Below are 26,048 nucleotides of genomic sequence, written 5' to 3' on the forward strand. Positions count from 1 at the left end.
GGCGACGAGTTCGTGAATAAAGGTACTGGTGAAGTCGGCGGCCCCCGCGGACCGGAACCGACTCGCTACGGCGATTGGGAGAAGAACGGTCGGTGCTCTGATTTCTGATGTTTTTTGTATCCTATAAAATTAGAATAAAATAGAAATTTGTGAAATTTCAACTGTTTCGGATTTCGCGCCTGCGATCCTGTTACCATCATATCCAATGTTTAATCTACTTGAGTTTGCTGATGTAACATGCTCAATTTAATTGCTGTGAAGAGCAATCTTATTATCAATTTCAGTTATGAGATTGTTTATCTTAAGAAAATTCCTCTACAATAAACAGAACAGAAGGTTTTATACTTTTATTCATAAGCAAGGATGGTTAAACGTCAAGAAGTAAAAGTGGTGGTTGTTGAGGTGGTGTACATGGTGGAAGAAGATGAAGTTGAATTTGCAGAATTTGAGGCAGCGAAAGGATTGGGCGGCATAATGGGCATGGTTTGAGCTTCCAGCATCTGGATGATAAGTTTCATGGATGGCCTATCTGCAGGATACCACTGTATACACCAGAGTCCCACAATTATAAGCCTCTTCACAATATCAGTCTCCTCCACATTATCAACATGGATAGCTATATCCTCTCCTTTCTCCAGCTGATTGTACATCCACTCCGGAAAGTACACTTCCCCGCTATCCTGCGCTGCTTCTCCGAACTCCCTCCGTCCACCGACCATGTCCAGCAACACCATCCCGTAGCTATATATATCCGACTTGTACGACACCTTCCCGAAGTTCCTCGAGAACACCTCGGGTGCAATGTAGCCTATCGTCCCCCTCGCCCCCGTCATGGTCACCACGCTCTTCTCCTTGGAGCACAGCTTTGCCAGACCAAAATCGGCAACTTTGGGGTTGAGGTTATGGTCCAGCAAGATGTTGTGTGGCTTGATGTCGAAATGAAGGATCCTTTGTTTGCAGCCTTGGTGGAGATAATCGAGGCCTCTGGCTATCCCCAGCGCGATCTCCAGCAGCTTCTCCCACCCCACCGTGCTGCTCTGCTTGCCCGATGAGAGGTACTTGTTAAGCGAGTCGTTCTCCAAGAACTCGTATACTAGGGCGCGCTTGTACCCGTCCGCACAGTACCCGACCAAACGCACCACATTCACGTGGTGGATGTTGCCGATGGTTCCTACCTCGTTGATGAAGTCCTCGCCGTTCCCCTTGATGTTGGTTAGGACTTTCACCGCTACCAGAATGTCTGTCGAGAGCTTCCCTCTGAAGACCGATCCGTAGCCTCCCTGCCCCAGTTTGTGTTTGAAACCGTCCGTGATTGTCTTGATATCAGAGTAAATGTATCTGGTTAGCCTTCTTGCTTTGTGATCCTCTAAGAAACGCTCAGTCCTTCGCTCCTTGCTCTGTTTACGCCTCTTTATTGTGATGAAGTAAAATAGTGCAGCAAAAGCTAGGGCCGTGAAAACAGCAACTACTACAATGGCAATGACTGCCTTATCTGATATGCCTTGTTTCTTGTGGTGAGATTGTGTGGGTATGTCAAAGCATTGAGTTTGGTTATTGGTGTTGAACCCACAGTACTTGCCCCTGGTTTCGCAGCTGCTGCAGACGGGTTCGGGCCAATGCAGGTAGGTATCATCAACCGAATACTCTCTCAGCGCGTCCAAAAGCACCTCAGAAACATCAGAAACGTTGTACATTTTCACACATCTGGAGAGAGGCAGGTCGGGGACCGAAGTAGAGGATCGGTAAGCATAAACTCGGTGATTCCCTCGAGCAAGGCACTTGATCGGGCCCATGGGTGTGGCCCATGCCTCATAGTTGTCCAGCCCTCCAGAGCAGTTGAAAAGCGTGTATCCGTCGCCTGCACCATAGTACATGATCTTGATGTGGAATTCGAAAGGAGAGGGGGAGGAGCTGAGTTGGGGCACCCGGGCAGGGAGGCACGACCCTCTGAAGACGCTGAGTCGGATCACTTGAGCTCTGTAGTCGATTTCATTTACGGTAGCTTTAGCTGAAAGTGGGAGGATGATATTCCGGGGCGAGGCACGGACGGGGAATTGGAAGTCGAATTCGGTGCGGTTGTTGGTGGGGTTGCAGGAGAGGTCGAAACCGGGATAGCCGCAGTGCTGGGGGTGGCGGCCGGTTAAGCGGAAAGGGAAGCGGACGATGGGGCCCGAGGGGCTGCAGCTTGCGGGAGGGCAGTCCTGCTGGGCTGCTGCAAATCTTGGGTGCTGGATATTTAGTGAAGAAATCAAGAAAATGAAGAAGAGAATCATGGTTTAAAGATCTCTGCAAGACGTGGATGGAAATTCAGCGATGGAAAAAACAGATATTGAATTAAGGAGCCCACTACATACTGCGCATTATTTATTTATTTTTCTGACAGAAAGATACAGGTAGGTAATTGCGATGAAGGAGAAGCCAATATTGACTTCAAACTAAGATTATGTCAACGGGCTCAACCTAAAATCAAAAATCTAATCAAGGGATTACCATGTAGTACTAGTATTTTACACTTTATTTATTTATTACTATATGAATTGATTAAATTAAATAATTTATTAAACATTTGTGGTGTGGTAATTGTTGTGGGCGAATTTATTGATGAAGTGCATATTTTTCCTTTAATTGATTAATTTTAATAATCAAAAGGATAAGAAAACGAAAGCTTATAATTGGATAGGTGTAGGGGCAGCAGAATTCTTCTCTACAAGGTCAGCGATTTAGCAGTCGCATATTCTCAACCATATCTTACTCTTCTGATTTCAGTTGAATCCTCAAAGCTCATTGTTGACTAGTCCACAACGCATAATTGACTTATTCGCCTATTTCTGTGATTCTGTCCGAATGTCAGTCTAATCACGCGAAAACAATTCATAGAGCTATCATACCATGTCTGCGTATATACTCTACATGATCATGTCTATAAATTTCAATTTATTGTCCTAGATAAACTTGGATACACGATTATGTCTATAAATTTCAATTTTATCACACTTTAACCAAGCACCCATTTTAAAAATGGAAAGTGAGTTGAAAAAGTTAGTAGAATGTGACAGACGAAAAATGAAAGTGTCTCTATTTGTATTGGACGGAGGGAGTATCTACCTTAGTTGAACATGATAGATGATCCGAAGTTGGAAAAACTTGTTTTCATTTCTCAAACTTGTTTACTATTCTTCCCTTTTCAGCAAGTTGGTTTACACATTGAATACAAGCCAATCATTTTTAAGGATAAATCAAATATGTGCGCGCGAGCGTGTTTAAATAACCATATATATACAGATGTTCATGTTCTCCTTCATTTGTGGACTAATAACATACTACTACTACTACATCAAACACAATTCCCAGAAAATAAAAATAAAAATAGAATGTTGTTTGAAATCCCAAGCTGCATCTTCATCCTGCTTCTTTTCTTAACAACTAACTCCACAGCTCAAGATAACTGCCCTTCTTCATCTTGTGGCAATGTGAGAATCAGCTACCCTTTCAGATTGACAAGTAGCCCCAGATCTTGTTGCTACGGTAGCTCCAGCTTCGTCCTCGAATGCCACAACAATGAGACCATCTTCAAGGTGGGAACTGCGAGGTATATCGTCTGGGACATAAACTATGCTACATTCTCCATACGGATGGTTGATCCATCCATAAGCACAGCATATGCAAATCTCTCTTCATGCCCTGTTTATCCCGCCGACATTGCTTCATGGCCATACATGTACTCCAACAACTACTTCTTCGACATGAATAGGCCGGTATCCTTTTTACACTGCCTAGCTCCTGTGAGTTCTTCCAACTATGTGGAAGCCCCCTTCTGTGGCAACAGGAGTAGCATTCTCTCCAACTCTTCCCGACTTTACAATTACGTACGTTGTTGAGGGAGATGGGATAGCGGAGGAGTCATGCATGGTTGATCATGTGGTTTGGAGCTCGAGGGCTAAGGGAAATAGCAGTATCACCAATCCTTCTTTGGCCGGCATCTATGGCAATTTGAGCAATGGGGTGGAGCTCTCGTGGTTTATTGTTCACTGCGGAGACTGCCCAAGATTCGGAGAGTGCCTCTTGGAGGACAGCAGGATCACTTGCAAACGCCAGTGCAAGTATGATGTAACACCTCTCTCGCAGCAAGGTTTTCGATGTAAGTAGGCACATTTTTTTTTAGTTATTTCTTTCAACAGTTTGTTTGCTGATGTTGTTTTTTTTCATATGGATTAATGCAGGTCAATTGGAGTATTGGGGATGTGAGTGATCCATCTTCTCCTGTTAAACTTTTTTCACTTATGGAATACTCTCTTCTAACATTTTTTTTTTCTGGACAGTTATCTATGGAGCATATATAGTGGTTGCATATGGTAAGATTTCCAACCTTGTTTTGTTCGTTTCATTGTAGGAGATTGCTAATTTTGTGATATGATCATGCAGGTGGACTTATAGGCCTGAGATTCGTGATTGGATTCGTGCTCCTGATGGTTTTAGTGGCGTTCCAATGGAGAAAACGGCACGACTTACCCCTCTAGTTTATTATTGCTTCATTATGCTTTTTTTTTTTTTTTTTTTTTTTTCTTTTCTTTTCTTATGTTTAGTAAGTACAATGTGTGTCAAGTGTATATCCTTATTAATAGCTGATGTTTTGTACCTGTAGTTGATTGAAAGATTGTTATTATTTGATTGTGAACATATATTTCTGAATTTGGTTCAGTTGTGAAATTTTGAGTACAATGTTTCCTTGTACTCAATTTCATGATACAAGTCATGTGGAAGTGAGTACATATACATATACAATGAGGCATAATGTAAATAAATAATTCAATTTTGGGTGTTGAGATGGAAAGGATATTGAGGCATAGCATTAGCAGGCATGGTTTGCTGTTGAAGCATTTCGATCACTGCTTTCATGGATGGACGATCGGATGGAAACCACTGAATACACCATACCCCAACAATCAACAATTTCTTCACTGATTCGTTCAATTTCTCTTCTTCTCTCTCCTCCACCTCCTTAAACAACCATTCTGGAAAACGGATTTCACTGATGTCGTCTCCATGGCTATAAGTACTCACACGTGTGCCTACCATATCCAGCAACAGCATGCCAAAACCATAAGCATATGCTTTCTGTGGTATGATGTTTGATGAAGACGAGAATAACTCAGGAGCAGTATATTGTGATGTCCTTTCATCAGCAGACGTCGTAGACACTATGATTTTGGGGTTGAAGTTGTGGTCTAGCAAAATACTCCGAGGATTCCAAACCAAGTTGAGGAATTTCTGGGCTGATTCATGGTGAACATACTCAACTCCTTTGGCTATGCCTAGTGCAATCTGATGTTGCTTCTCCAAACCAACTGTGTGGTTTTGGTTTTCTCGAGATAAAACCATGTCAGCAAGTGTTCCACCTTGCATGAACTCGTAGATGAGAGCTCTTCTGCGTCTATCTATGCAGTATCCGGTCAATTGAAGGATGTTTGCATGTTGCATCCCACCTATTATCTCCACTTCAGCGACAAAGTCCTCATCGTCTTGCTGAGAGGCATCGATCACTTTGACAGCAACGGGAGTTCCATCTGCGAGCTTCCCTTTGTGCAGTGCTTCATGGCTGAGTTTCTCTTTGAAATTATTTGTGAGTCTCTTCACATCTGCATAACTGTATCTTCTTGGACTCATATCCTTGTGATTTTTCACAGCATTTTCTCTCCTTTGGTTTGCTTTTCTCCTTCTCTTCACCACCTTAAAGATGAAAAACGAGGCGATCGCAGTAAATGCCAGGAGTATTACTCCTGCTGTAATCCCTGTAAAGCAGGATCAATATCATGGAAAGATTTCGCATTAAATATGATTAAGCAAGAAGATTGATAACCTTACCTGCAGCAAGTGGTTTGTGGTTTGTTGATGCACCTGTACAATTTATCAAATCCCATAAGCTAATGTGGTGCTAAGAGTTTTATAATACTGAAAAATATGTAGGAGTATTAAAGATTTTGTTACCTGTTGTGCCATGTTGAGGGGTGAAGCATTCAGTTTGTTCTGCAGCAGAACTATTTTGCAACCTACAATAATCCCCTTGTGCTTCACACTTATCACAAGAAGGCCTGCTCCATTTGAGATAAAAACGAGATCCAAATTCATCGTCTCCTCCAGTCAATGCGCGATCTGGAACATATGAAATGCTGTACATCTTGAAACAAGGCGAGTACGGGGGCAAGGATGTGATGTCATAAATAGAACCAAACTGAATGACTTTGTAACGACGGCTGCTAAGACAAGCAACTTTCTCATAGTTCCCTGTGTTGGAGCAATTGAACAGAGTTGATCCTTCACCATACTCTATTGCCTCTGCCTCGAATATTGGAGAAGCTGAAGAGTTTACAGTGGGGAGCTTCTCCGGGAGGCAGGAGCGAGGCCGGACATAGTTAACCAGCATCTTTTGTGCTTTGTAATCAATATCCCACACTGCAACTGTCATGTTTAATGGAAGCATGACATTTGTGGCTGATGCTGTCACTGGGAATAGTAGATCAAGATCTGCTCTGCTTCCGTTACATGATAATCCGAACCCCGGGTATCCACAATGCGCTGGTTGCTGACCTTTTATCCAGAACGGGAAACGGACAAGAGGCGCATAAGGGCCACATGTTGCTGGGAGACACTCATTTTGGCTTAGTGCAAGGTGGAAAATGGATATGAAGGTAAGAAGGAAAATTTTCATGTCTAGTTTGGATTCTCTGTGAAATATGTTTGATTTGCTTGCTACTTTCCATAGATCATCTTCATCTTACTTAAACTAACTCCTTTTCAAGATTCCTATGTGGAATGATTGATTAAATAAATAAAAGACAAGTGATTAAGTTTGTATTGACTTTGTGCTCTTTCCTCCACTTCTTCCTCCTCACTCAACCAAAACGTGTTGAATGAATCAGAATCATTTTCCAAGTTTTCTGACTTGGAAGGGAATGCTTTGAGCTACCAGATAATGGAGTCTAGTTCAATTATCATGATGATTTGAATGTGGATTCTTGAATTATTTATAGCCAAATAGAACAATTAGTGATAAGAATGTGGCATTGACTTTGAATAATTAGGCAAGTCAACGTACTAATCCACTAATCCACTTGATCATTACATGACTACATTCCAGCTGAAGCAATAACAGAAATGTCTCCAAAACTTCCAAGAAACTAACCATCAATTTCCATATTAATTAGCATAATAAAACAATCTTTCATTGCTCACATCTTCTCATCATCTGCAATCATGTCAAACCAAACGCTCTTTAATTCGTATCTCGCCCTTCTGATTCTGCTTCTATGTTTCACAGAAAGCTGCATAGCTAGAAACAGCTCACATTGCATCACTTCTTCATGTGGGAATATCAACATTAGCTACCCTTTTAGGCTGAGAAGTGATCCTGCAAATTGTGGCCATCCGGACTCCATCTTTGCACTCGAATGCCAGAAAGATCGACTCACACTGCACACGAATTCCAGAAGATACCGTGTTGAGGCAATCACTTACAGCAACTTCTCCATTCGGATATCTGATCCAGGTTTAGACAGCAAAAATATCTCATCCTGTCCGATTTATTCGTATGTAGACAATGTTTATATGTACTCAAGCTATGTATACTCATATTACCCTAGCAGCATTTACATAACATACATCAACTGTCTAAGTCCTGTAGCTAATCCGTTATACGTTGAGAATCCTTACTGTGCCAACACGAGCGCCTTCTCCAACACCTCCAGAATTTACAGCTATGTCACGGCTGAAACAATATTAGTACCCGATTTGGAGTCATCCTGCACCTTTGACACCGTGACTCAGGCTACATTAATTTGGCCTTCAACAGATCATCATAACTATTCGTATGCACAGATCCATGATCTGCTTGCTTATGGATTTGAGTTATCATGGTTTCGCGTGTTGTGTATAGAATGCGATGAGAGCAATGGAGAGTGCAGTTTGGAGGGCAACGAAATCCGGTGTCGCCACTATTGCTATGAGAGCACCCCTTTCGAAGACCTTACTCTCATCTGTAAGCAAACTTTCATGCCTTAGTTAAAAATATTTTCTTGAAACAGGAAATATAATCTCTAAGTAGTGCAAAAATTAGATGGCCTTAATTATAAAGTATGAACAGCCTTATTAGTGTAAAAGACGATATACTAACATTCATCTTCACTTGGGAATGCAGGCAAATTGGAGTATTATGCAGGCAAGTTCTCATATGTAAAATCTTTTCTTGAATTTGCTACATATATTGTTCATCTTTTTAATTACCTGTTTTCTCCATTGAACAGTTTATTTGTACTTTCCGGTCTTAGCAATCGGTAAGTTCTCACTACCCCTCAGAATAATACTCCAAAACATACCATTTCCATATGTTCATTGAATTTTTTTTCTCTACTTTACTGCAGGAGGGCTTATAGTACTAAGATATGTAGTTGGGATTCCATGTTTACTTGGAATGGTAGTGATTAGGAGGAAAAGGCAGCGTTCATGGATAAACAACAGTGAAAACATCGAAGAACTCACGAGACACCAGTTGAATCACATGCCAATAAACTATAGCTATAGGGAGATTAAAAAGATGACTCACAATTTCAAGGCTAAATTAGGAGGAGGGCCTCATGGAACTGTTTTCAGAGGCAAGCTACGAAGCGGCCCCACTGCTGCAGTGAAGATGCTGACTAGCTCTTCTTCTTCAGCTAGTGACAAGGAGTTCATCAGGCATGCATCAGAAATCTCGAGGATCACCAATGCAAATGTGGTCAAACTCTTTGGATTCTGCTTAAAGGGAAACAAAAGAGCTCTGGTGCATGAGTTTGTGCAATTTGGCTCTCTTGAAAAACACATCTCCTTGCAGGAAGGGACCAAGAAACGCGATCTGAGCTGTGGAGAGACGTTCAAGATAGCCGTTGGGATAGCCCATGGGATCCAGTGTTTGCATGCTGCTAACATCCTGCATCTTGCAATCAAGCCTCAGAACATTCTACTTGATGAGGATTTCAATCCCAAGATTTCAGATCCCGGACTTGAAAAACTAGAGCCTTCACGGATTAAGGGGAAGATGGGATTCATGCCTCCAGAAATGGTGTACAAGAACATTGGAGGAGAGGTTACTTGCAAAGCTGATGTGTACAGTTTCGGGATGCTGGTGCTGGAAATGGCTGCGCGGCTGCAATCACACACGAGCCATGTTTACTACCCCTTGTGGATTTACAATCAGTTGTGTGAAGGGAAGGAGTTGGAAATGAGAGGTGGTGGAGAAGAAGAGAAGGAGATGATGAAAAAGATGATTGTAGCAGCATTATGGTGCATTCAGATTAAGGCTGGAGATAGGCCAAGTATGGAGCAAGTTGTTGGCATGCTTCAAGGGGGAGTTGAGTTGCTGCACTTGCCACCAATGCCTTTCCAGAGACCCATGCATTCTGACTTGTAGTATTCCCTCATGTATTCATTTATTTACTTTCCTCTCTTTAACCATGCATTTAGTTTATAATTATTGGTCGCCAAAAAAATCATATTACTATCTTTTAATATAGTATTTAAAGGTTGCATTGCTAATAGACTCAGTTATCACGCAAAATTCTGGTACATAGAAATTTAGCTATAGCCTATCTGTATGGTTAAAGTTCATGCAGTATCATTTATAAATTTTGTATTTATATGAGATGAAGAAGTATAAAATTGTGTGTCGACTGACGGAAGATATTTTAGTGGTGAATTTAGCCTTTGAGCAGCGTTGAAGGTTTAGTTGGGAGTTGGGAGTGATGAGTCATGCAGACTAGGGCACGTGTCAGTTCCTTAAGCGTGGCATGCCACGTACATATATGATATACCTCCTACTTCCTCCTCTTCACTTCCACTTCCACTTTACTCACAGCCTCTCATGCCTCATACTACTCTTCCCTGCTCTCCGTCCAAGTCCGCTGAATCTCACGCCTCCAAGTCCGCCAAAGATGCCCGCCGCCGAAGACGCGAGCTCCGCCGCATTCGGTCACTACCTGTTTCCACTTCCGCCGCAGCTCTGGAGGATGATACACCGCCGAGTTTGAGGCGCAAAACTTCCTACGGCAAGATATCCGTGGTCGGGCGGCGTAGGGAGATGCACGACGCCGTGGCAGTGGAACTAGGTTTTCTCAAGAGAGATGGTCAGAGCTACGACTTCTTCGGCGTTTTCGAGGGCCACCGCGTAGGTCTCGCCTGCCGCGAGAGGCTCGCTGAGATCGTCGGAGAGGAGACTGATCAGAGACGGAGAGAGTGGGAGGAGGTGATGAGGGAGGCCTTTCAGAAGGTGGCGGCGCTGATGGGGTTGGGGTCGGTGGCGGTGGTGGGGGAGACTGAGGTGGTGGTGGCGGGCTCCAAGGCGGTGCTGTGCCGCGGAGGGGAGGCGGTGCGGCTGTTGGAGAGCGAGGAGGAGGAGGCGGAGCAAGTGAAGGTGAGAGGTGTGAGGAGGAGTGGAGAGGATGAGTTTCTCATATTGGGGAGTGATGGATTTTGGGATGTTATCTCTGACGACCTGCCTTACCAGATTGCCACCAGGTATTGCGCCACTCCTCTTGATGATGGGGCGGAGAAGGCCGTGGCTGTCATGGCGGAGATGGCGCTGGCTCTAGGTAGCAAGCACAATGTTAGTGTGGTTTTGGTGGATTTGAGAAAACCTAATGCAAGTCAACAATCTGGTTTTATGTGACCCCTAATTTTTTTTCTTCTTTGTAAAATACTACTCTAGAATGTAAGCTTCCCAATTCCCTTTCTTGATCAAGTGCGTGTAAGTTGTAACAAATACCTGCATAAGTTAATAATGGAGTATCTTTTACCATCATGTAGAAGAGGAAGATACCGACTATACACATTACACAACACTAGACTGGTCATTTGTGTTCAGCACTAAAATCTGGCTCAGCTGGTTTCAGTAGAAGCACAGGTGATACCCTCGTCTTTCTACCTGCATTGCGTCGCACTGCTCGAAGGGCGTTGGCTGCGAATCTCGATGCATAAATGGTTGCTCCGAAGCTGGGGGAACTCCCGCCTCCTTTGGCCAATGCATCCTGCAGCCTGTTCTCTTCTACACCGAGAGCTTCCTCCATCTTCTTCCTCACGCAGCGCCTCCACGCCGCCTGTATGAAACAAGCAGCCCATGTCCTCCACTGCTGCGAATAGAATCTAAACGTGTGGCGCAGCTGCTTGCTGTGCAGTCGCCTGAACTGGGAGGCTACAAACTTGAGATCGTCGGCCATGAGAGCAAACGATTCTACTTCGACAAGGGCCTTCACTGTTCTGGTCGAGATGGGAAGGTTGGATGATGAATTGGGGTCTAGAGCCCATGTCAACAGCTCCTCCCCACAGAAATCACCCGCTTTGAGAATGTCTGAGTTGAAGAACCCTGTCCGCCCTCCATTCGTGGTCACTGTTAACAGTTTGCCACGCATGATGAACAGCATCTCGTCTACGGGATCCCCTTCTCGCACTATGTAGCTATGCTCCGTGTACAGCACTGGTTTCAGACGATCACACATTGCATCCAAGAGTTGATCGTCCATTGTTTCAAACATTGGCACCTAAATCAAGTATATATAATTATCAGTTTATCACCAGAAGACACAGTGGAGGAATGAACTAGCTGGAAATGTTACCCTCTTAAGCAAGGCTAAACAGAGATGTTGCTTTATGTCTCTTCTGAGGTCCTTGGGAAGATTGCGTATCAGATAATCTTCATCTACACCCCGAGTTTCCTGCCATTTGTATTGCTCATATCTCCTTATTCGCTGCCTCAAACTCTCAGGAAGGAGACGGTGAGCCATCCACTGCTCCGCATCTCGTCTTTTCACCCTCATCTCCTCCAATCTCAGTGTTGTAGACTGCAGATATGTCTGCGATAACAAAATCCAACACAGTTTAAAAAAAACAATGGTAATAACAGAAAAGAAGAGTGCAAATATTGTATCCTCTTTTGGATAATGAATTAACTTACCTGCATATTTCCAATCAGAAATGAGAATAGGACCAAGCCAGATATAGATATGAAAATTGCGAAGGTAATTTCCCAAACATAGGTACTTGTTTTAAGATTCTGGCCGAGAGAACTGCAAAGTTAGTTAAGTTTATATATTATGTACAAGAAACCCTGAAAATAATCACTCTACCAAGCATGCAAAATATTATCTACATTTTTCAAATTTTTTTGTTACGTTCTTCTAAGACACATCTGCCTCAATAGATGATTATGTCAGGCACATCAAATTTTAGGAAACATACCTTAGATTCTGGAGTCCCCACCAGAAACAATAAAAGAACTTCTTGGGAAAATCTTGTGATTCAAAAACACCAGACTGTAGAGCATTAAGGAATATCCCAAAATCAAAAATGGAAGCATCAGGTGGCTGAAAAGGGCAAGATTGGTTCAAAATCTGAGGCAGTCCAGCATGATTAAGCTGGCAATTAAAGGAAGCCTTCCTACAATCAGACTCATCCCCACAAGCGTTTATCCAGCAGGTAGTTTCACGCTCTATAGAAAGCACATACCAACAGGCTCCAATCACCTAACAGAGGAGCAAAAAAAACAGATAACAAAGAAAACATAGTTAGGGAAGGAAGACTATTTTTCATGTGAAAACTCTAGGAGAAGATTCGTAGGCCAACCAGCAAGAATCACCCTAAACTAATCCTACCCAATCTCTATGGATCAGTAAGAACTAAGAAGTATATGCCAATCAACATGGCAACAATAATATACTAATACGTTATATGGAAAAACACACCACATTTACACAACATCTAAAAGGCATACAAAAAAATATACATACAAGGGTTCCTGCTCCATTTTGGCTGAAGGAAAGATGCAGCTATTCAATGATACTTCAACAAAAAAGTTTTGGACAGGGAAAAAGAAACCATAAAGAAAATAAAATAAGCAAGTAAGGCAACTTACATATAAAAGAATGAAAGGAGAAAACAAATGTTACCAAATTGAGGGAGTTCAGGAAGAAGCACTATACAAGTGAATATGCATAAAACTTCCGGGGGATACTTACATGACTAGCGAGCATATAAAGAAAAAGATTGAGGGCAGCTCCAGCCCATGCTGTTTCAGTGAGTATGCCAGAACTTCTTGTGACTTCTTTGTATAGAGGACGGATTCGGAGAACCCTTGGAATGTATTGAAGGATCACCACAATTTTTAACAACTTCTTCGTGTTCAAAGACCTTGCACCTTTCAATCTGGGTACGATGATCACTATTACAATCTGTGCAAGCCAAAGAATGATCATCCAGTTATATACATGTAGACAACTTATTGCAACTACAGCAATTTGTTAAACATAATTTGCATTATGCGTACCACATGCATCGTATAGTTGCAGCCATGTTCAACTCAGAGTTGAAGAAATTTCGTGTATATTTTTGTGTAATTCTAAAAGTACAAATAAGAAGGCAAATTTGCAGAAGAAGATAGGGAGATAGAATTTTGTATAGGGTATCTGAGAACAGAAATCATAGTTATAAATTGTGAGACTGAAAGACTATACTTAATACTGCAGAAGTTACAATGATTAAATTTTCCTTTCATGCATTATATACATCAAAATTATGAACAATAAAACTTTCAAAAAACAAGTTCCATGGAAAATAAAGATAAGTTATCCTGCTTGTAAAGTACAGCTAAGATGAAATCATATTATATCTGTGTACATAAAGATTCTATCCCTTACCTGTGGAAGTGGGAGAACTGCAAGAATATCAATTATGAAGTAGGAAGACAGATATCTCTTTGCAATCTCCCACGAATTTTTAACAAGAACACCTCTTCCAAACACACGAGAAGAAGGGCAAATAAAACCAGTACGGAATTGAAACATGATATGGATGAGGTAAAAGATATCAGTAAATGACCGTAGAACAGAAACTATAAGTTCCAATTTCCAGTCCAGCTCAAGGCACCTCTTGTCGCCATTTATAATTGGTATGTAGAAAAACAAGGGGTCCAGCGAGACTGCAACCACACATGACAGAAGAAAAACTTTATTCCATTTTTGAAGAAATGATCCTTGAGGATCCAGCATTTTTTTCACAGACCCCTTTTCATCTGCTTTCAACTTTCCCATAGAAAAAGATCTTAGTGATCCTGTGATTCTTTTAATTCTCTCCGACCCATATTCAAAACCTCTATGAAACTTGTCGGAAACTGAATATGCAGCTGATTTAAGTCTCCCCAGTTCCACCCCACCTCTAGAGGAGGATTGTGTATCAAACCTTCCTTGTGATCTCCAATCTTGAAACCTGATAATGTGACACTATAAGATTGTGGAAAGACAGAGATACATAACAACAGCAGATTCAACAAATGCCAGTAAAACTAAAGCAACAAAACTAAAACTGACCGGATTGGATGTGATGCAAATTTGGAAACAAGTTTATAATGTGAATTGATTGTAGAGCTCTAGCTATCTTCTGTGAATGAACATAACAGTGATCACAATAACTAACCTGACAGTCTTCTCTTGTTGGAAACTCATAATCCCGCTCAATTGCAGATTATGTAGATTTCTGATTAGGTTGACAAAGAAATGGACGATCCTGCTGCTAGCTCCACATTTGTGAAGCAAATTAAATTAAACCCTGGATAAATATATGCCCAACAAGACAGTTAACTCTGTATTAGAAAAATCGATGACACGCAAGATACAGAAACAGAAGCATCCTTCATCAGGTAAGAAGTTCAAATTTAGACATTTCAGTTTGGCAGTTCAACTTTTTGTTTTCTCAAATCAGAAAATATCCATAGTTTAAAGTATGCTAGGTCAAAATAAGCGTCAACCCCATGTGAAAAGAGGGAAAAAGTGGAAGAAATCCAAATGTAACAAAGTATTGCAGAAACAGCAAAAAATAATGAAATAAAAAGGTGAGGCAGTTAAGGAAAAGGGATACGTGACTACAAATTAATTTCATGGGCATTAAATTGACAACTCTGAACCAGAAACAGAAGCGAGAAAAAAAGAGAAGAGCGGTCCAACAATCATACACATGAAGTCGTGCGTCGTTATAAATTATAAAGAGTCCGGACCGTACACCACTGTCTGCTCTGCTCTTTCTTTGAGAGAGAGGGGAAGGGGTGAAGTTTCGTGGATATTTCCAACTTTTTTGTTGTTGTAGGAAGAGAGAGTAATTGGCAGCTTTCAGATTGGATTGAACGCAAAAATCCTGTCTCTTGCATATACTGAATAGTGAATACTCCACTTGTTAATTTTAGAGATTTCAGGCATTGGATTGGATTGGCGTCCACTCACCAATAAATTAAGTTGAAGACTTCAAGTATTCAGTGGGGTCGTTGCTGGGCCCATTTTTCAAATGCTGTTTTGACATGCACGACGACCATCGGTGCAAGAGCATCTCCGGGGGCGGACTTCCCACAAAAACTTCCTGCCACGTCACTAGGACTTCCACTATGACTTCTCATCCCACTACACAATGTAGGACTTCCCGCAATAAAATGTCGAGCCGTATTTTTAGAGTTCAAAAAAAAAAAAAAATTAACTCGGACGTCCGACCGTGACGTCCGACTGACGCCACAATGGCGGACGTCCGGTCAGATGTCCCGAGGATATCCGACGTCCTCTCGGGACGTCCGTGTCCGACCTAAACCTTCACAATGGCGAACGTCCGATCGGACTTCTTTGACGTCCGACCGGGACGTCAGCTGGTAGAGATGCTCTAATATACTACCTCAGTCCACCAAAATTTATCTCATTTTTTCATTTCCGTCTGTCCCTCAAAATTTGTCTTATTTCACTTTTACCATTTTTGATAGTGGACCTCATCTTCCACTAACTCATTTCTACTCACATTTTATTATAAAACTAATATATAAAAGTAGGACCCACATTCCACTAACTTTTTCAACTCACTTTCCATTATATTTCTTAAAACCCGTGCCAGGTTAAAATGAGACAAATTTTGATGGACCGAGACAGTAATCCTTCACTACAAAATGGAGCACTAAAAAGTCTAGTACGTAAAATAATGCAACATGACTTTCACTTGATTAAACGACGTTTTGTACTGCGCCCTAATTACTCTCCTTCTTTACTCCTTCTATCCCACTTAACATATCCACTTTTCTTTTCTTTTTTTCACTTTCCATATTTATAAATAAATTCCTCTTTCATCTCCTCATTTAAAATATTCAATCTCATTTTTCACTCTACTTTATCATACTCAACTACTCCACCTAAAATATCGTATCATTCAAAAATATGGACATCTTAATAAGATAGAGCGAAGGGAGTACGCTTTAACTCTGGTTTAGTAATAATAAAAAAAATGGTAAGAAATTACTTAGTGGTTTTTCAATTAATATAGGGCCTAGTTCTATAGATCTGAAATAGTACTATCTCCGTTCCATGTTAATTGAGTCATTTTTCTACTTTTAGAAGTTTTAAAATAATTAAGTCATTTCTATTTTTGGCAAAAAAATAATCCTTCCTCTTATTTTATTTTCTCATCTCTTTTAGGGCATCTACAATGGGGCGGACTATAGCCCGCCCTATGCACCGCCACTTCATCATTTTATCCTCCTCCCCTTACACCTACAATGGGGCGGGCGCCCTAAACATTTTACTTCTATTTTATATTTATATAATTTATGTTTGCAAATATATCAAACAAAATAAATAAATAAAAACAACACAATTAAGGCAAATCCTATATTTACATAATTCAAAAAAAATTTACAAAATTAGAAATTAAAAAAAAAAAGTGCAACTACATATAAAAGAAGCTAGTCTAAAGTAGTCACAACTTGCGGCTGAGGCCATCGATCATCCGCTAGAGGGACGCGATTTGAGCCGGGTTGGTCGTCTGCATGAGGGCGTTGTGCGTGTCCAACAACCTCCTATAGTCGGAGGAGGGCACCAAATCCGTGTAGGCATGTGCCGCAGCCGAAGTCGCGCTCGGGGCGGCGCCGCGGCGGAGGATGTCGCCTTGCCCTTGGCAGCCTTGATGCTAAGGGGACGCGGGATGGACATCGGTGTGCCGGAACATTCATCCTCAAACACCGGATGGTTGAGGTTCATTGGAGATGCGACGCTTTCGCTGCTTGTATAATCACCGAAGGTGCGCTTCGTCGCCCTTTTCTTCGCCGCTGTCGATTCAGGCAGCATACCTCCAACTAGGGCTGGGGAAAAATATCGAAAAAATGATATATCGCTCGTATCGTATTGAAAAATATCGAAAAATTATCGAATTTTCGATATATCGTAATTTTCGATACGATACGATATCGTATCGTAAGTTTTCGATACGATAACGATATGAATTTTCTTATATCGCGATATATCGTTTTATATCGAAAATACGATATATATCGAAAATTTTCGATATATCGATATTTTCGATATATATCGATATTTTATTTTCGATATATATCGATATATATCGAAATTTTCGATATATATCGATATTTAACGATATATCGAATTTCGATATGATATATCGAAATATCGATACGATAACGATATGAAATTTTTTTATATCGAAAGTTCAATATATCGAAATTCGATATATCGAAACTTTCGATACGATAACGATATGAAATTCTTTTATATCAATATTTTCGATACGATACACGATACAACGTTTTCAATACGATATATCGTATCGACCCACCCCTACCTCCAACGAACTTCTGCTTCTCCTTTAAAAGCGCCCAGGACTAGGAGTGTGACATCCCTATACCAAAATATAACTTATTAAAATATTTGATCATCATTTTATATCTTATTGTTATTTGTATTATCGATATATTAAGCGGGTATCACAAATAATATTTAGTGTTACGATCAAATCAATATGGTAGAATATATTATATAGTTCTGAATTCTTCAAAGTGCTGAGAAGTAAATACTATAATACATAGAATGTGTAATGCATATATAATACTTAAAATATTAAATAGTTCATTTAAGTATTTGTATAATGCGTGTATGTGCATGAAAGTATATATATATATATATATATATATATATATATATATATATATAGGTAGGTATGTATATGTATTTGAACATAGTGATTATTAAATTTATATAATATTATAGATAGATAAGTATCAAATGAATTTAGTAGTAGATAAACTAATTCTAAATAGAAAAATAGGAAAGGAGGAAAATGTATAAATAGCAATAATAAAGAAAGGGATACAATTACACGTATACAATTGAGTGTATGCGTGTAGTATGCACGTATCACCCATGCAATAATATTATTCTTTAATAGTACCTTTTTATTCAGAAGTATACAACATATATTTTCTCACCATGCAATAATATTATTCTTTAATAGTACCCTTTTTATTCAGAAGTATACAACATATATTTTCTCACCATTAGTATTAGCCGACTTGTAGAATTTATATATAAAGGGGGAGTTAGGTGCAAAAGAAAAAGGAAGGGAGGTATCGAAAAAAGAGGATATATATTTCAATAGTGGGAAGTAGAGTACGTAGGTAGAAGAAAAAAGAAAAATGAGGCAGTGAGAGTGCTCAGAGTGTCTGTTTTATATTAAAATATAGGAATTGTGACGGAATAGACGAAATGAATAATTTGGAATGGAAATTCACGGTGCAATAATAAGGAGCATGAATTGTAAAGCGAGAAGCAAAATCAGAAGTCAGACTATATTATTTCTCGTGAACAAGTGTGTATAAATCACACTCTTATTTCACATGTGTTATGCTACTCTTTTGCTATATGTATGATTAAACTAGTTTATTGGAGTATATAGTGGATTAGATGTGAACTTAATAGAGGATTAGATGTGAACTTAATCGGTGATGCGTTATTGAATATTGATAGTGAAATATGATATGGATATGTAATTGATGCAATTATATAGTTTACGTGGTATTGGGATTATATGAATCATATGATTAAAAAAGATCTGTGAAAGTCTCGTTCTGGATCTGAAATCACAATGGGACCTTCAGGTCAATCATATTGGGACCTTCGGATCAATCACAATGGGACCTTCGGGTCAATCATATTGGGATCTATGGGTTAAATCATATTGGGACCTATGAGTCAAATCACAGTGGGACCTATGGGCCAAATCAAATTGGCATATTGTTAATCCCGTCAGATACCAAGCTTGATTTGTCACAGAATAATAAATTGGGCAGAGATGCAAATGCATATTGATCTGAAATTGTTTATGATATTTGATGTTTATTTATGTGTGCGGATTTATAATATTTGTAAATAAGTCTAATAAATGATGGATTTTGTGATTATAGTGTTTTGGATGGTGAAATGATTTATATGTTATTTCTTTACTTCAATTTTTATTTGTTTATTATAAATATATACGTAAAATAGGCGAGGGTGTGACAAGTAGTGCTTGAAGTCGCCGTACAATGACATGTACGACTGGATTGCTTTGTCGCGCACATCCGCGAGACTCTCGTTGCTGTCCTGCTCCCTCTCGCACTTGTCGTACTCCCCCGCGAACAAGTTGACCTACTTCTTTATTTGGTTCCAGTGCTTGCGGAGCGGCTCCCGTTGGCGCTTGTAGGCGGTCGGCGGTTTGAACGCGTTGTATTTTTCAGCGATGCGCTCCCAATACGCAGTGATCTTCTGGTTGTTGGCGAACACCGGATCCTCTGAAATATCAATCCAACATCTCGTCAAGACGATGGATTCTTCCGGCTGGTAGTTCGTCCTCCCCGGGGCGAACTCTTCATTCACCGTAGTAAGCGGCAACTTCTTTGCCTTGGGCCGCCTCTTTTTGGTTGCGGAGCCCGAGGCGTCGGCGGCGGCGACGGAGGGAGCGGCGGCGTGGACGCGAGGTGGGGCGGGTGTGCGAGTGGGAGAAGGCTCTATGTCAGACAGCCCGTACGAGTCCGTGCTGAAATCAGGATCGTACTGGGTGTTGGTGTCATAGGGCCGGTATTCATCCCGTGCACCACCGAACATCGGACTATTCGGACTTGGGTAATCTCCGGGATTCATTTTGTTTGAAACGTGGAAAATGGAGTGTGAAATTGAGAGTGAAAGAAGTGAAAAATGAGGTGAAAAGTGAGAGGTATATATAGGTTTTGAAAATTGAATTTAATTAAAAAAAAAAACTGAAAACGCGTCGCCTTCGTCCGTCGCATCGTCCGCGATGCCACAGTGGCTGACGATGCGACGGACGATGGGCATCGATCGCACTTCGTCCGCGGACGATGAATAAGTCATCGTCCGCGATGCTACAGTGGCGGATGATGAGACGGACAATGCATCGTCCGCCCTATTATAGATAGCCTTACTTTATTCACCATCTATTTAACACACTATTCTTAAAATCTTTATGCTGAAAGAAGTGCAACTATTAACGAGGAACGGAAGGACTAACAACTTGTTCTGCCCATATGGCTTTTCAAATAATAGCAGCAATATATAAACAAAAAGAAAGTGTCTTATTCCTCCTTATCTAAAATCAAGATGGAGTATTTATTTATTTTGTCATACTAGAAGTTATAAATAACACTATTTTTAAGGCACAATTAATAAAGTAAAAGAGAATGAAGAAAAGGTAATGAGTATTAGTGGATTATGAAATATAGTATTTAATTGTTACAATTTTTCATATTTAAATTGATCTAATTTTTCCTTTTATCGAAAATGACTTTTCTTTTTAGTTTGTCTCATTTAAGATAACTCATTACTAAAATGAGAAAGTCATTTGTCTCTACTTTATTCTCTATATCTTACTTTATTCTTTTCATCTAACACATAAAATAAAACTGCATAAAATAGGCTGACAACAAAGAATAGGCTAGGCTGAAAAGAATAGGCTAGACTGAAAAGAAAAAAAGCAGATAACTGACGATAATTCTCCATTAACAGTTTGATCAACCTTGTTCCGAGCAACAAGGCAGGCGGGAGCGCTCACATCCGATTGGACAAAAGACGGTTGAACGCAAGTGAAAGTGAAGGTGGAGGCAGGGCAATGATCAACAAACACTTTAAAAATGTAAATACTACTACGATATTACAAGCTTTGTATTATTTAAATGCCTACCCAAATGACACGTCTAGGATGACTAATACTCAACTAAAAAACACTCCTGATTTGTCTATCTCATGAAAAATAATTGGAACTCTAGATTTGCGAATTATATAAAATAAGAAAAATTCAAAAATTAAAAGAAGTATTTTCTATGTCCCACCATATATAAGCAAAATAGCATTCCTTTATAGAATGTCCCACCTAAATTGAATCATTTCTTTTTTTTGGCAAAATATGATATGGTCTCTCTCTTATTTTATTTTATCTTCAATTTTGTTCTCTCTTCACTTTCTTCTCATACTCTATTCTCTTTCCGCTTAACTATTTCAATAACATTTTCTTAAATCTCGTATTTAAAAAAATATTTCACTTATAACGGAACGGATGGAATATTATAATCTATGAATAGTGCAAATGAAGGATAGGATCGTGAATGTTACTCGATAAAGGATATATGGAAATGCTTTAGCATTTCCTTTTTTTTTCATATGATCTCCCTAATGTTGCAAATAGATATAGATGTATGAATATGAAATTTTTTTGATGAAATCAATTTATTTGAGTGAACTGTTGGTTCAAATCATTAATTCAGTTGAATTATTGTCTGCGGTCTAGGTGAAAAATATATTGATTAATGAGTATTATATATATAGGTATATGAATTTTTTGGTGGTATGACAAACATACCGAAGTGGGAATTAATAAATGTGAAAGAAGTACAATGCAGAGAGTCGAATTAAATTTCCTATATGTATAGTAGGGATAGTATGTTGATTGTTTTGAGCATCGTGGCTGGTGGGCCTAAATACATTTGATAAAATATCTTGTAGTGGAGTAGTATTTTTTTATATAGGAGTATGATGCAACTTGCAGATAGAATTCGGAAGACGAACACGTGAATTCACAACTCGAATGAGGAATGATTTGGTCATTGGAAATGTTCATTAGTTATACGTCTATTGGGTTGCCCAATATCGGTTCGCCTACCCAATACCAATTAATAAGGAACAAAAAAAAATCGATCAAATAACACTACTCCATTATAGTAACAAACTAGAAGCCAGAAATACATCAAAATTTGGTATGTATAAAATCTCAATATCTTTTAACTAGCCCAAATACTCGTAGTTCAATATGAGGTGTCTTAAAAGTGAAAATAGTAGTACTACAATTCTAAATGCATTACTTATTTATTTATTTATTTTTCGCATTAACGGGCCATTCGTCTTAATTAATTTAAAAAATTAACTCATGTGTTATGTGTATAACTTGATTAGTTATTTTGGGCATTCAGTTAATGGTAGAGCAGGTTAATGCATGCAGTTATTTTCGGCATTGAGTATGTTATTCTTAATTAATGAATCAAAGTCAATTTCACAGCCATTTTCGGCTTTGAGCAAGAGCGGCGGCCGAGCCGTAATATTCTGGTGTTTCCCGATGAGACAGTCGGCGAAGGCGATAGTTGCCTCCGCCGGTAACGGCATGATAGTAGATCAGCGAGAGATAGACATTTTCAAAATAGAAACACAAGGCTAAATAAATTCTCGTGCAAGATTTTTTGATTTTTTCTGCTAAGAAGGACGATTATGGTTGATATTTTCAGCCAAAGCATCCAAAGTCAAAACACATGGCTAAAGAAATTCAGGCTGTCAAATGATGAACGTAAATCTACGGCCCTTCTTGGTGTGATGAAATGAGATAAGGAATGAAATGAACATTAGAATGGAATGAACATTGGAATGGACTATTGTTTGGTATAGTGATAAGAAATATAAAAGGAATGAAATTGTTAATCCTTGGTTAATTTCATTCCTATACTTGGTGATAGACCTTAGATGTATATCGCCGGAAATCAAAGAGTACACGAAAGATAGAAGAGAACGAAAATGATAAAACATTAGTTGAAGTTTAGGGGGCGATTTCCACCAGGACCGATAATGAGAATAAGTAATTAACTTTATTTTCCAATCATAATAATGCTAAACATACGACTAATTTATAGAATGTATCTTGTGACAATATCTTCAGATTTGGTGAGATGTGGTTCTCGATCTCTTGACATCTCTTGCTACGATGGGCTCTACTCGACATTTGGGCTGCATGGGAATGATTGGGCCGACAGTCGTGAAGCGACGGTATCGAGCTGTTGGGCCTCGGCTGGAGCAGTTGTGACGTGAGTGTGGATTGAGTCCCTCTAGCTAGCAGCTGGGCTGCCTGGTTGTTGGTGCTGACGGAGTGGATGCTGAGGTCCCTATCACTTGGTTACAACAAATAATATATGAATAAAATGGATTAAAATATGAATAATTAATAGCATGTTGATTCAAAATATTGATTCATTCAAAATTATGTTTGACATTATTATGGTATGTGTGCGCATAGTGTGCATGTGTGTGCTGTAACATGTGCGTGTGTGTGCTTGTATGTGTTTGTGTGTGTGTGTCAATGCATACGTAGTGTGTGTGGGCTGTGTGTGTATTGTTTGTAGGATTTTTTTTTTCAATTCTAAAATACCAAAATATTAGTTTTATTATACTAGTAAAATTTAAAAATTATAAAACTGAGATGAAATCGAATGAAAAATATTCCCTCTGTTCCCTAATAAGACCTATTTGATTTCAGCACGGATTTTAAGAAATGTAAAAAAAAATGAGTTGAGTAAGTTGGTGAAATGTGAAACATACTTACTATTTATGGTAAAAGTGAATCAGGACTTTTAATGTGGGACGAACGAAAATGGCAAAATATACCTCCTAATAGGGTATGAAGAGAGTAATATACTCTGTTATAATTTTGGTAAAATCTAAAATAAGATAAAGGAGAATGGAATGATCATTCATTGCCTATATGGAAGGAATCGATATTCTCTGAGCGGATGCATAATTTATTTACAATAGGGGTTGGATTGTGAACGTTCTTCCTCTTCAAAACATTGATTGTTGTTCACCTCAACTTTAAAATCTCTGATTCAACCCATTCTTATTCTTCCATTTCCGATGTATAATCTTCAATTTCACTAATTTGATAGGGGCTAAACTTAGTTTTCCAAAATTTAAAAAATTTTGTAAATAGAAAATTACAAAAAGAAATATTGGGCAGGGCTTATAGAGAGCTCATAGCAATTCATAAATAGAAATCTCATCTTCAAAAGTTAAAAAAGTACTCCCTCCGTCCCGCTTAAGATGACACGTTTTCTTTTTTAGTCTATCCCAACTAAGATGACACATTTCCTTTTTTGGTAACTTTCTCTCTCCAATTAATACACTCAACCACTTTTTCTCACTCCTATTAAAATATTCATCTTTCTTTATCTCTCTACTTTAATACTTCCACTCACCTTCTCTCTCTCCAATTAAACACTTTAACTAATAACTCTTAAAATCTCGTGCCGGCTAAGCAATGTGTCATCTTAGCCGGGACGGAGGGAGTACATAGATAAAAAAGAAAAAGTAGATGAAGTAGAAAGAGCAAAAGAAAACGTTAAAGAGAAAAAATTTTATAAATAAAAAAGAAAGTAGTTTTGGTAGGTGAACAAATGACGAGACTATTTTCTTGCACGAAAACAACACATTAAATATGAAATACGTATAACTCAACGTTATATCGACGAGACAGAAAATCCTAGCTTCAAAAGTTAAAAAAAAGTTCGTAAATAGAAAAGAAAAAACAGATGAAATAGGAGAGAGCAAAAGAAAAGGCTAAAGAGAAAAAAAATTATAGATAAAAATGAAAGTAATTTTGGTAGGTGAACAAAAAACGAGATTATTTTCTTGCAGGAAACAAACATTAAATGTGAAATACGTATAACTCAACTTTGAACCGACGAGATAGAAAATCATATCTTCGAAAGTTGATAAAAGTACGTAGATTAAAAAAAAGTTAAATGCGGAGTACTCTTTAACTATGCACAACATGTGAAAATGAGAGAGAAAGAAATAAGTCGATACGTATGAGAGAAAAAAAATAGATGAAATAGGAGAGAGCAAAAGAAAGCATTAAAGAGATTTTTTTTTATAAATAAAAATGAAAGTAATTTTGGTAGATGAATAAAAAACGAGACTATTTTCTTGCACCGAAACAAACATTAAATGTGGAATACGTATAACTCAACTTTGTATCGACGAGATAAAAGATCTCATCTTCAAAAGTTAAAAAGTACGTAGATAAAAAAAAAGTTAAATGTGAAGTACTCTTTAGCGGTGTACAACCGGTGAAAATGAGAAAGAAAGAGAAGAATCGATCAGTATGAATACGTATATGAAATAGGAGATAGCAAAGTAGATGAAATAGGATATAACAAAAGAAAGCATTAAAGAGAAAGTTTTTATAAATAAAAGTAAAAGTAATTTTGGTAGATGAACAAAAAACGAGAATATTTTCTTGCACGGAAACGAACATTAAATTTGGAATACGTATAACTCAACTTTGTATCGACGAGATATAAATCTAATCGTCAAAAGTTAAAAAAGTACAAAGATAAAAAAAAAAAAGAAAAAGTAGATGAAATAGGAAGAGCAAAAGAAAACGTTAAAGAGAAAAAAATTTATAAATAAAAAAGAAAAGTAATTTTGGTAGGTGAACAGAAAATGAGAATATTTTCTGGCACGGAATCGAACATTAAATGTGGAATACGTATAACTCAACTTTGTATCGACAAGATAGGAAATCTTATCTTCGAAAGTTAATAAACGTACGTAGTTAAAACAAAGGTAAAATGCAGAGTACTCTTTAGCTATGTACAACTGGTGAAAATGAGAAAGGATAAAGGTAGATAAGAATGAGAGAAAAAGAAAGAAAAAACAGATAAATAAAAGATATTAAAAGAAAACGTTAAAGAAAAATTTTGTTACTATAAATTAAAAGAGAAACGTTAAATAAGTCTTTTTTTTTTGCATGGAAATGAACGTTAAATGCTAAATACCTATAATTCGATTTTGTTATGACGAGATAGAAAATCCTATCTCCAAAAGTTTTTTAAAAAAAAGTACGTAGATAAAAAAAAG

At 38.8% G+C, this 26,048-nt stretch overlaps 5 protein-coding genes and 1 pseudogene across 8 annotated transcripts; 3 read left to right on the forward strand and 3 right to left on the reverse strand.

Annotated features, from left to right (window-relative positions):
• Positions 1–321: 321 nt before the first annotated feature.
• LOC125203098 (rust resistance kinase Lr10 pseudogene) lies at positions 322–2,490 on the reverse strand (annotated as a pseudogene).
• A 707-nt stretch (positions 2,491–3,197) lies between these two features.
• LOC125204594 (uncharacterized) lies at positions 3,198–4,689 on the forward strand. Its single transcript, XM_048103286.2, has 4 exons — positions 3,198–4,138; positions 4,221–4,241; positions 4,320–4,352; positions 4,423–4,689. The coding sequence occupies exons 1-4, from the start codon at positions 3,799–3,801 to the stop codon at positions 4,515–4,517; spliced, it is 489 nt and encodes a 162-aa protein (XP_047959243.1). The 5' UTR covers positions 3,198–3,798; the 3' UTR covers positions 4,518–4,689.
• Positions 4,690–4,769: 80 nt separating this feature from the next.
• On the reverse strand, positions 4,770–6,802 carry LOC125204593 (rust resistance kinase Lr10-like). The gene is made up of 3 exons (XM_048103283.2): positions 5,986–6,802; positions 5,863–5,895; positions 4,770–5,789 (listed from the first exon to the last, which is right to left on the reverse strand). Exons 1-3 carry the CDS (start codon positions 6,704–6,706, stop codon positions 4,807–4,809), a joined length of 1,737 nt encoding a protein of 578 aa, XP_047959240.1. The 5' UTR covers positions 6,707–6,802; the 3' UTR covers positions 4,770–4,806.
• A 358-nt stretch (positions 6,803–7,160) lies between these two features.
• LOC125208576 (LEAF RUST 10 DISEASE-RESISTANCE LOCUS RECEPTOR-LIKE PROTEIN KINASE-like 2.5) lies at positions 7,161–9,499 on the forward strand. Its single transcript, XM_048108223.2, has 4 exons — positions 7,161–8,032; positions 8,192–8,212; positions 8,298–8,327; positions 8,415–9,499. The coding sequence occupies exons 1-4, from the start codon at positions 7,252–7,254 to the stop codon at positions 9,437–9,439; spliced, it is 1,857 nt and encodes a 618-aa protein (XP_047964180.1). The 5' UTR covers positions 7,161–7,251; the 3' UTR covers positions 9,440–9,499.
• A 333-nt stretch (positions 9,500–9,832) lies between these two features.
• LOC125208577 (putative protein phosphatase 2C 54) lies at positions 9,833–10,825 on the forward strand. Its single transcript, XM_048108224.2, has one exon. The coding sequence runs from the start codon at positions 9,890–9,892 to the stop codon at positions 10,691–10,693; it is 804 nt and encodes a 267-aa protein (XP_047964181.1). The 5' UTR covers positions 9,833–9,889; the 3' UTR covers positions 10,694–10,825.
• Positions 10,773–15,259, reverse strand: LOC125208575 (cyclic nucleotide-gated ion channel 1-like). Of its 4 annotated transcripts, none has more exons than XM_048108222.2 (8): positions 15,070–15,259; positions 14,488–14,619; positions 13,713–14,280; positions 13,035–13,247; positions 12,259–12,542; positions 11,975–12,086; positions 11,637–11,873; positions 10,773–11,561 (listed from the first exon to the last, which is right to left on the reverse strand). In XM_048108222.2, exons 2-8 carry the CDS (start codon positions 14,514–14,516, stop codon positions 10,875–10,877), a joined length of 2,130 nt encoding a protein of 709 aa, XP_047964179.1. In that variant the 5' UTR covers positions 14,517–14,619; positions 15,070–15,259; the 3' UTR covers positions 10,773–10,874. The 4 variants fall into 4 exon arrangements, with proteins under 4 accessions (XP_047964179.1, XP_088918084.1, XP_088918083.1 ...); XM_089061958.1 differs by having other exon boundaries at positions 14,488–14,580; positions 15,023–15,259; XM_089061957.1 differs by having other exon boundaries at positions 14,488–14,583; positions 15,023–15,259.
• Positions 15,260–26,048: the final 10,789 nt, after the last annotated feature.

Source organism: Salvia hispanica, chromosome 6 (genome assembly GCF_029641045.1).
Source record: "Salvia hispanica isolate PSC_SH4W2 chromosome 6, Shi_PSC_v1, whole genome shotgun sequence".
NCBI lineage: Eukaryota > Viridiplantae > Streptophyta > Magnoliopsida > Lamiales > Lamiaceae > Salvia > Salvia hispanica.